At 40.2% G+C, this 10924-nt stretch overlaps 1 protein-coding gene across 5 annotated transcripts in view; it reads left to right on the top strand.

Annotated features, from left to right (window-relative positions):
- Positions 1-8725: 8725 nt before the first annotated feature.
- Positions 8726-10924, top strand: part of kirrel1a (kirre like nephrin family adhesion molecule 1a) — a 58417-nt gene continuing 56218 nt past the window's right edge. For all 5 annotated transcript variants that reach the window (XM_022678307.2, XM_022678309.2, XM_022678306.2 and 2 more), the window contains exon 1: positions 8726-9070. In XM_022678307.2, coding sequence (XP_022534028.2) covers positions 9022-9070 — 49 coding nt within the window. In that variant the 5' untranslated portion in view covers positions 8726-9021. The remainder of the gene's footprint in view (positions 9071-10924) is intronic.

Raw genomic sequence — 10924 nt, 5'->3', positions numbered from 1 at the left:
AATCGCCATGGATGCCTTCTTCACCAGAGGCTTTATTTTAGTCTCCATCATGATTTCAGGGTCTAGAATCGGACCCGCATCACATTAGTTAGTTGCTTAAATCGAGTGGGATGTGCACGCAGTGTAAATAGAAAAGCCTGTCTTTGTGGTAAATGGGACCAGTCTGGAAAAAATAGTAAATATCCTGATATATTAGAGATTATACCTGATAACACCTAAAACACAATAAATTGTTTAAATGTAGCCTAGATGTAAAGACAGTTTTTTGTATTTCTATATATTATGAATAATACATTTCCATTAGGGCTGTTGAAATAGAATTTCATTATTGACATTTTATAAATTTTTAACTAAAATACAATACTAAAGGAAGAAAATACTGATCTATGATCTATGATATTAAAATAGTTAAATATCCCAGTCAATGCATTTATTCATACAAATATCATTTTAATCAAAAATCAAAAATATATAAAAAATATAATTTTGTTATTATTACGTTTAAAATAAAGACATATTTCTGTAGTCTAGGATTTCCTGTCACGTGACTGGCTCCAGTATATACTTTGGGTACATAAATGTACAACAAACTATCAAAATGCTCTGCAAAATTATCATGGGTCTTAAAATAGTTAGGCTGTAAAAGATGCATAACAAAATGAATCAGTCAAAAAAATGGACAGGTTATTGGATTGCCCATTAAATCTGCCAGTGTTTAATTAACAACATTAGAAAATGTTGAATAGTTCAGAGGACTAGGCCACTGCCACTATGATTTAAAAATCTCTGGCTCGTACTACTTATCATGCACAATTGGCCATTCTCTCTCTGGGTGGTAGGTAGTGGGTAGGTGGTGCTCTCTCCACATCACTTCCAAGGTGATGTTGGTCATTACAGGCATCTGTTAGCTGATGTATCAGAGTAGAGTATCAGTGGTAGTTTGAAGAGGCGGAAGTTGACTTCACGTACATCAAAAGAGTTGTTGGGGGCATTACTAGTGTTAGGGAGAGTGTTAATGAATGGCCTTCCAAATTGGGGATAAAATGAGATAAACTAAATTAAAAAAGTGTTCAATAACACTGGCTGTGCAATTTGCTGTGTACTAAAATAAACATAAATTCCAGCCCGACCTTCTAAAATATAATATTCTTGTAATTCAATTATTTATTTGCCATATCTATGTGGCAGTTAAGATCGTTATCAACATCTCTATTCATGGTTAATTTACTGATAATATCCAGCATCGCGTGTCTCTATGCTTTACTACATGTTTACGGCACTGTACTGCTGTTGAACAGTCGTGGGGGGTTCTTTCCACCAGGGGGCGCAACGCACCCACTTTTCCAGAGGAGAAACGTCTTTATATGGGAATCCCACTGATCCACTGCTGCCTGCACTGTTCAGCCATCGTGAATAAAGATCATGAGTGCTTAGCTGTGGAGTTGGTGGTTTGTGTGGTATTTTGGGTTTTGTATTGGCTGTTTAAAACTAAGAGTATATTTTATATGTAACACTGGTAAATGTATAGTGGTGGGAAATATAGGGGTTAAATGTTTATTGTGCCTTGCAACATCCTGCATGTATCCCTCAGCATAATGTATCAACCCTGGTGAATAAAACGTAAAACATAGTATGCTGTAAATATGCTAAAAGATTATCTACTACTTAAAATATATTAAAAGTACATTAATATTATGTTTTCAGCGAATATTTGAAAGAAAATTTTGATCATACTTTAAAAAAAGTACAATATAGTATAATTTAAAGAAATATACTTTTATGAAGTACCCTTTTAAGTTGAATGTAATTCAATATACTTCTGAAATACATATTTCCAAATATACTTTTGTACATTTTTAGCAAAGTGTGTTAAAAACAACTTTTACAGTGGTTTATTTAAAGTACAATGTATCATGTAACTTTTTATAAAGTAAATTAAATTACTACACTTACTTACTGGTAAAATGTTTAAAAATATATATTATTGTTTATATATATATATATATATATATATATATATATATATATATATATATATATATATATATATATATATACTTAAATATAATTATTATTATTAGGTGTTACATTAATATAACAGTTAAAATGTATTTCAATGCTCTGTAATTATAATTAGGACAATATAAATATAAGTAAATTATAGGATACAGTGTAAAAAAGAATTAAAGTAAAATTTTATACCCACAGAGTATACTAGAAGTATACTTACAAAAGACAGGAACAAGAAGCATATTTGTACTCTAATGTAAATATATTTAACATTAATTCTTAGCACGTTCCTAATATACCTGGTGTATAATAGTGATTTTGTTGTAGTACTCGTTAAATGTATTAGGATTTTATTGTGAGCATATTTTAAATATGGGGTTAAATACATAAAGTAGTGTGTTTAAATGTTACTTAAGTATATAGCACAATTTAAGTAAGACTTTTGTACTTTGTATTTTATACAGTTAAAGTATAAAAAAGTACAAAAAATGTTGTTGCATTTTAGCACTTTTTAAATATGCTGATTAATAATGTGGCTACAAGTTCACTTTAGTGCACTATAGCATAATAATGCGTAATGTACTTTAATCTACTTTTTTCACTAGGAAAACTTCCGTCCATGTAATTCCAATGTAACTATTTAAATATGCAGCAATGTTGAAAAATCAGTGAACAACCTGACTGTTAAGACTTGTAGGCCTTGGACTAGTATACACTGATCAACATTGAAAAAAAACTGCTGACAGATAATGTGGATAGTTCATAATATTTTATATCATAATATTTGATTTTATTATTTTTTATTGTATCTTGAATTCCTTTCCAACTGGCACCTACACCAACTCACTTATTAAATTAAATTAATTCAACACAGAGTTACTTGATTGCTTCATTTGCTTTGTCAAAGTCAAAGTGTCAAAGTGGTTTTTATTGTCATTTCAGCTATATACAGAGTACACAGTGAAACGAAACAACGTTCCTCCAGGGACCATGGTGCACATAAACACAGTGTGTACAGAACAATAGTGCAACAGTACAAAAGTGCAGACAGACAATACAACACAATACAGACAAAGAATAATAAATAACAAGACAGTGTGCAAATTATGCAATGTGCAAAAAGTGTGCAAAAAAGACCAGTGAGGTAGTAATTACCTCTATTACACAGTGTGCAATAGAGTCCAGTGAGGTAGTAGGGTTTTTAGTGCTTTCCATTTTCTGGGGTAAGTGGGGTAAGAGTGTGTGTGCATGTACAGAAAAACCATCAGTTCAGTCTCTGCAGTTGAGGAGTCTGATGGCTTGGGGGTAGAAGCTGTTGCAGAATCTGGTCGTGCTGGACCGGATGCTGCGGTACCTTCTTCCCGAAGGCAGGAGGGAGAACAGTTTGTGTGAGGGATGGGTGGGGTCATTCACAATGCTGGTTGCTTTGCGGATGCTGCGGGTGGTGTAAATGTCCGTGATGGAGGGGAGAGAGACGCCGATGATCCTCTCAGCTGTCCTCACAATACGCTGGAGGGTCTTGCGGTCAGAGACGGTGCAGGTCCCAAACCAGGCAGTGATGCAGCTGCTCAGGATGCTCTCAATGGTCCCTCTATAGAAGAGTGTGAGGATGGGTGGAGGGAGACGGGCCTTTCTCAGCTTCCGGAGGAAGTAGAGACGCTGCTGGGCTTTCTTGGATGTAGAGCTGGTGTTCAGGGTCCAGGTGAGGTTATCTGCTAAGTGGACACCAAGGAACTTGGTGCTCTTAACAATCTCCACAGAGGACCAGTAAAGAGAATGGTAGCTTGCTCTTATGGCCTACAACACCGTTGAGAGGACACACCCACTATGTCCAAAGCGACTTATAATAATGATATACATAGAGTAATAAAATTTTAAGGTAAAAACTTTTTAGATAGGGCCTAAAGGGGGTCAAAGGAAAATAATGGGATAGAGGAGGAAAGGAGGGGAAGGAGAAAGATGACGTTAAAAGTAGCTAGTATGTTAGAGGTGTTAGGAGAGTAAGTGCTCTTTGAAGAGCTCCGTCTTCAGAAGTTTCTTAAAGATAGAGACTGACGCTCCTGATCTGGTAGGTGGAAGGTAGTTTGTTTCACCATTGGGGAACTCTGTATGAGAACAGTCTGGATTGCTTTGTGTGAATGTTTGTTTGGTAAAGCGAGGCGACGTTCATTGGAGGAGCGCAGCGGCCGGGAGGTAGCGTAAGCCTTCAGGAGTGAGTGCAGGTAGGAAGGAGCCTATTCTGTCATCACCTTGTAGGCGATAGTAAGAGCTTTGAATTTGATACAAGCATCAACTGGTAGCCAGTGGAGCTCAATGAACAGTGGGGTGACATGTGCCCATTTTGGCTGGTTGAAGACCAGACGTGCTGCTGCATTCTGGATCATCTGGAGTGGTTTTACTACACAGGCCGGGAGGCCAGTCAATATGGCATTGCAGTAGTCGAGGCATGAGATGACCACTGCTTGTACTAGGAGTTGGGTGGCCTGTTGTATCAGAAACGGTCAACGATGTTATAAAGCGCAAAGCGGCAGAATCGAGCAACAATGTGTGAAGGAGAGCTGGTCATCAACCACAAGAATCCTTTTCACACATGGAAAGATCATCATTTTCACATATGGATTGTTCACCACGGAGTCCAGATCTTAACCTTATTGAGAATCTTTGGAATGTGCCGGAGATGGCTTTGTGCAGAGGTCAGACTCTACCATCGTTAGTGCAAGATCTTGTTGAAAAATTAATGCAACACTGGATTGTGACATTGCAGAAGCTTATTGAAACTATGCCACAGCGAATATGTGACACAATCAAAGCTAAAGGAGGTCCAACAAAATATTAGTGTGAGGGACCCAATTTTTTACCAGGCAGTGTGTTATTGTATGTTGTACAAAATAAAGAGAAATCAGTTTTTCTTATTATTTAAAAAATGACAAACATGCTAAAATCATTTTACCCCTAAAGGTCATCACTGAAGCACTCTGATGATGAGGCCAAATGGTTACACTGATCAGAGTCCTTCAGAAAATAGGCCAACCGCTGAAGTGTTCCACTTGGCTAAAGTCATGTTCTGATAGAGCTGGACAGGCTAAATGATATATTTGAGTTTAATTAGATATTAGCTCACTGTTTCTCGCTCAGTGGACAGGAGCGAGGGAGCATTCATTTGATGCTGAAACAAAGATGGCAGCCCATTAGTAGAGAGATTTTCACTAACATTTCTGCATGATTAAAAGATGTAATGGAATAGATAGACACAAGTAAATGTAGCGTAAATATAGTCTTTTTCAGAGTGCTTTGATATAAAAATCTCAGTTTCTAAAGAAATCCACACAATCAGGGAAAAGAACCAGACGTCTGATAAGTTCAAGGCCTTTAAAAGCTCTGTGACAATTTTACCAGTGCTGTGTTTGCTGTTAAATATGTTTTTGAGTAAATTGGGAAATATTTTGGCCTAAACTATTATATATTATTAAAGGCACAGGATAGGAATTATTATGGTGTCTCGTGACTTTTGCCCCTTGAAAACAATAGAACGATACATTGACCTGTGAGATATGAATGTTGGATATAAATGTGGAAGTATTTTCTGCCAGAGTCTGTTAGGGAGGGAAGGAGCCTGCTTTTAATGCTGAAACAAAGATGGCAGCCCATTAGTAGAGAGATTTCCACTAACATTTCTGCATGATAAAAAGATGAAATGGAATAGATAGACACAAGTAAATGTAGCATAAATATAGTTTTATTGTGATTAGATATGAAAATCTCCATTTCTAGAGAAATCCACAGGATTCAGAAGAAGAACCAGACATTATGATAAGTTCAAGGCCTTTAAAAGCTCTGTGACAATTTTCAGGAGTACTGAATGTAAATATGATTGTTGCCAGAGTCTGTTAGCATGGACAGTTCTAGTCAGATGCTGCTGGTCACAATCATTACCACCTGCTGTGCTGTCCACTGCGGGTGGTAATGCCTTTTAGATGTGTCACTTAAAAACTCATTACTTATACATTTGCATACCTTTTATAACAGTCCTCTGGGGTCAGATGTTATTATCAGTTTACATACTGCTATCCCATGTCATGTCTTTTGGCATGTCAGTGTATCTTTTTGATTTAATCCATAGCTAAGGAAGGGTGTTGAAGGTAAAATAGTCCTCAGAAAAAGTTTATTTTTATAGATTCTACTTTTTTTAGGATTAATATAACTAATCTTTTAAACCATAGGTTTGCTAATCTGTTTCTATTCCTGTTATCTCTGCAGAAACTGCTATTAATTATTTGGTAAATTCTTAGCACATTATATGGAGTCCCACCGGGTTCTGAAGATATCAGGGTAAAGAACTGAAGGGTTTAAACAGAATTAAAGGTCACCTTCCGCGAAAATCCGATTTTTCTTGTTTTTTTGTGGAATACAGTAGGTTTCTCCGAGTTGAATGTGTACACCTGCACATTAAACTCTTTTGCAGCCCCCATTGTCTGCAGGAGCTAAGCAAAGAAATCCCCCCTCCCCCCCTCCGAAAAACGGGTGAATTTTGAATTATCTTTCTGCCTACGTAGGCAGAAACTCACAGACCAGCCCACCTTGGCTCGAGAAACTCCCAGAGGCGGAGCTGAAGCGACGCAACATCACCGCTCATCAGTTAAGGCCTCGGCATACTTCCAGCGAAACGAATTTCGTGAGCATTGCACGAAGTCAAGCGCGCTTTCGCAAGCTTTTGAGCTGGCATACTTTCTGCGGCTTCGCTTTGCCTGTCTCGCATGCTCCACAACTGCAGGTGGTGCTGTTACCGGAAAGCCAACGCGCTCTGTCTACACAAGCTCCGGTATGGCAACGTGTGAAATACTATAAAACGTGTGAATCGTAAAGGTGAGGGTACCGCTGTACCTGCTCAGCCAGCCTTTCTTCAAAATCGTCCATGTTTGTTTTCTTGGCACGCCTCTTTTTTAACGACCAATCACAGCCTTTGTCGCGTTGTGTCTTCGGCCGTGGAGTTCGCCCAGCTTCCATGTGCACGACACGGCGAACGAAGCCCCTGTGCGACGTCCGCGCCTGTTCGTTTTCTCCGCAATTACGTCACATTGTTCGCTAGAGCCACGCGAACGTCGTCTCCGCATGAAGTATGCCGAGGCCTTTAGGAGGTGGGAGGCAGTGAGCGGCAGAGCGGTGGAGGGGCGTCGCAGTGCTCCTAGCCAATCAGAGGAGAGATATTTGCATGCTGTTGGCATGTATGAATATTCATGAGCAAAGCTGGAATCCGGTCATTTTGGACACACCCCTAAAACAGTCCATTAAAAAAGAGCTATACAGAGACACCTGAGCACTTTTTTTTTACAAAAACGGCTCACATGTCATTCATTCATACTAGAGACCACAACTAGACATTTTAAAATGAAAGAAAAAACGACGGAAGGTGACCTTTAAATAGAAAAACTCATTATTGGTATGTTTAAACACATAGTAAATAAAATGTCCTGTACAGATATTCTTGATAGGTTACCAGTCACCATCACTACTGTGTAGAAGTTTCTAGAACTGAACACAAATTGTTTATTTAACTTTAATGATTGAAATTTATGATGGAATTTCTATTTAATTGCCAGGGATCACTTGACAACATAGAGTGCTTACAGAAAGTACCAAGAATTATTTAAGCAAAAATCCATGAGAGGGAGTGCTATAATGTGTAAAATTGGCAATATTACACGTTAGCACAAACTTTGAGTGTATTATTGTGATTATACCACAGTTCTTTTATTGCTGTTTTGAGTTAAAATGGAATCTATTTGGTTATAAACAGTTCCATTGCTGCTCTGTTTTTTAGCTGCACTGTTTGGCTTGTAAGAGCTGCATCGTTGCTAGGTTACGAGTAATACATGGAGAGCTACGGTTACAGTGCATTACCGGCTGATAATGGCACTCATAGAATGCCTCTCAGCCAATCACATTGCAGGGTCGGACCTAACTGTGGTATAATTGGTTTATTATTTGGAATCATTTTGGAACAGTGGACCTACAATTAATTATTTAGGACCTTTAAACTGATGCTAATTTATGAGTACTGTAGTTATGACGGTTAAGAACTGATGTGTGGGTGTAAGATTGCATAGGAAAACTTTGTAAAGAGTGCTAGTTTAGAAATCTGGTAAATGAATCTGCAGTGTATAAATCTGCAGATCACCCCTGTCAGTGTGTAGAAGTTTCTAGAATTGAACACTTCAAATTAAGCCATTGTGGTTGAGTTTGTTTAGGTCCTAATGACCCAAATGATGAATTTTTGGAATTCCCCTTTAACGGTCAGGGATTTTTAAACAGGCAGTGTGTCACTGTGTGTACTTGATGTTTTGAGCCTTATTGGCCCCCAACACTTTACAGACCTGTGATTAAACAGTATGTGTGTATCATTAGCTTACACTGAATTCTCCAGTGTGTGTGTGTGTAAGAGACTGTGTGAGTGTGTGTGAGGTTGCAGCTGGACAGAAAGAGAGCCCAGAGGCGACGCAGTGTGATGGTTTCTGTTTTTTTATCCGCTTTAGGCTGATTTTCTTCACGCTTTGCTGCTGTTTCTGTTTGTGGCTGTAGAGTTTAGTAGCTAAAGCTAAAGGGGAGAGAGAGACTGATAGAAAGAGAGAAAGAGAGAGAAGGGGGAGAAAGAGGGAGGGGGGAGAACTGGAGGTAAAAGAAAAGGGGAGGGAAGGAGGGGGTCAAATGCTCTGACGCCAGAGAGAGAGAGAGAGAGAGAGAGAGAGAGAGCGAGAGCGCTGTGAGGAATGCGCTGCTGCCTCTGCTGCTAATGAGAAAACGGAGCGGTCGCTGAACGAGAGGGACGGACAGCAGTAGAAGAGCGAGGGGACGCAGAAAGAAGAATAAGAAAAAAGGGTCAGAATGCTGTAAAAGAGGGGAGAGAAGCGTGAGGAGTGCAGAGAGAGAGCAGACACGCGCATGGAGAGGATTACAGAGGAGCGCGTGTGGATTTTTGACGCTACCCATGCGGAGATTTGAGCTGAGGGCTGAACCATGCAGGGCTCGCTGCTTCTCCTGCGTTTGGCGCTGAGTTTTCACACAGGTAAGGAGGGGGGGGGGGGGGGCGGTCCAGCACTGTACTGTAGACCTGTGTGCATGATGATGAGGATCCGTTAGCTGAGCTGACGGAGGAGCAAAAGTTAGTGTGTGTTGGATGTTGGGTGGGTAAGAAGTGGTTGAGTTGGGGAGGTTGGGAAGGAAAGGGGGGGGGGGGGGGTCCAGTCTTTGCTTAACGTGTGTGTCTGTGTTAGAGTGTATATGTGTGTGTATGTGTGTGTGTGTGTTATATAGGCTACTGTTCTTCTGTGATGAAGACGCTGCATGACCTTTAGTTAGTAGTGTAAAGCTTTGCTTGGATGTGATGTGTGTGTGTGTGTGTGTGTGTGTGTGTGTGTGGTGCGCTTTTTCCCCTCAAATGTCCCTTCATCACGAGCATACCAATTGAGTTGGGGGGGTGAGTAAGGGGGGGGCACACACTAACATACACACACACACACACACACTCTCTCTCTCTCTCTCTCTCTCTCTCTCTCTCTCTCTCTCTCTCTCTCTCTCTCTCTCTACACAGGCGGATCGTTCTTTGGCGCAAACGAGCCCAAACGCGCACGTGAGGCGCAGATGAGGCGCAGTGTAAATCAGCACTTTTCTAACAGGGGAGATGGAATGAGCCTGAGCGCGCGTGTGTGTGTGTGTGTGTGTTTCATGACAGTCCTTCAGCAGTGTGGCAAACGAGTTGCTAGGCGACATTACGGGGCTACTGCGAAAAGAGAGAGAGAGAGAGAGAGAGAGAGAGGGAGAGATAGAATGAGTGAGAGGGATAGAGAGGTGTAGAGAGAGAGAGAGAGAAAGAGAGAGAGAGGGATAGAGGTAGAGAGAGAGAGAGGGAGAGAATAAGTGAGAGGGATAGAGAGGAGAAGAGAAAAAGGAGTAGAGAGGGGTAGAGAGAGATATAGAGAAAGAGAGGTATAGAGGGATAGAGGAAGAGAGAGAGGGAGAGAATGAGTGAGAGGGATAGAGAGGAGAAGAGAGGGGTAGAAAGAGAGAGAGAGGGGTAGAGAGAGGACGAAAGATGGGTAGAGAGAGAGGAGTAGAGAGAGCAAGATAGAGGGAGAGAGAGAGGGACAGAGTGAGAGGGGGAAGTCAAAAGGGGGACAGAGAGTAGAGAGGAGTAGAGAGAGGGGGAAATGGAGAGAGTAAGAGAGAGATGGAGAGAGAGACCTGTTAGAACAGAGCGAGCTCACTCCTCTGCGGACACTGCTACTGACCATTGTCTTCAGTCACGTGCAGAAAGAGAGGGAGAAACACACAGAGAGGGAGAGAGAAGGAGAGTGGAGAAAAAAAGAAAAGACGGAAAAAAAGAGAGAGATGTACAGAAAAGGAAGAAAGGAAGAGAAAGAGGTAGAGAAATATGTGAGAGAAAGTGAATGAGAGAAAAGAAGAAAAATAGAGATTAGAGATGGGGAGACATAGAGAGGCATGAGGAGAAGGAGGAAGAAATGGAAGAAAGGGTAGATAGAAAATGTAAAATAGAAACATGAAGGACAGAGAGATAGATGGAAGAAAGATGGAAGAAATGCATAAAAAAAGAGATGGAGAAAGAAAAGAAAGACACAGAGCTAGGCAGAGATGGTGCGCGCCAGAGCAGGTACAGACCACTCCATTATAGGTGAGGGAGGGGCGTGTTCTGCTTTGTCCCAGGAAAGGTACTACAGATGATGTAATCCATTCTTGCTGTAAAAAATCTGTCTAAATTCCTAAAACTTCCTAAAAAATGCCAATGCTGCGTTTTTACTGTACATTAGGAAACCAGGTCTGCTCTGTTTTTATTCAAGTTAATGTAGGGATTCTGAGCAAGCATTCCAGAGGATTTATTTTACAAAAATAAGGACACAATCAG

This window comes from Astyanax mexicanus, chromosome 8 (genome assembly GCF_023375975.1).
Source record: "Astyanax mexicanus isolate ESR-SI-001 chromosome 8, AstMex3_surface, whole genome shotgun sequence".
In the NCBI taxonomy this organism is placed as follows: Eukaryota; Metazoa; Chordata; class Actinopteri; order Characiformes; family Acestrorhamphidae; genus Astyanax; species Astyanax mexicanus.
The sequence above is the reverse complement of the archived record's forward strand: the minus strand, read 5'-3'. Positions and strand labels throughout refer to the sequence as shown.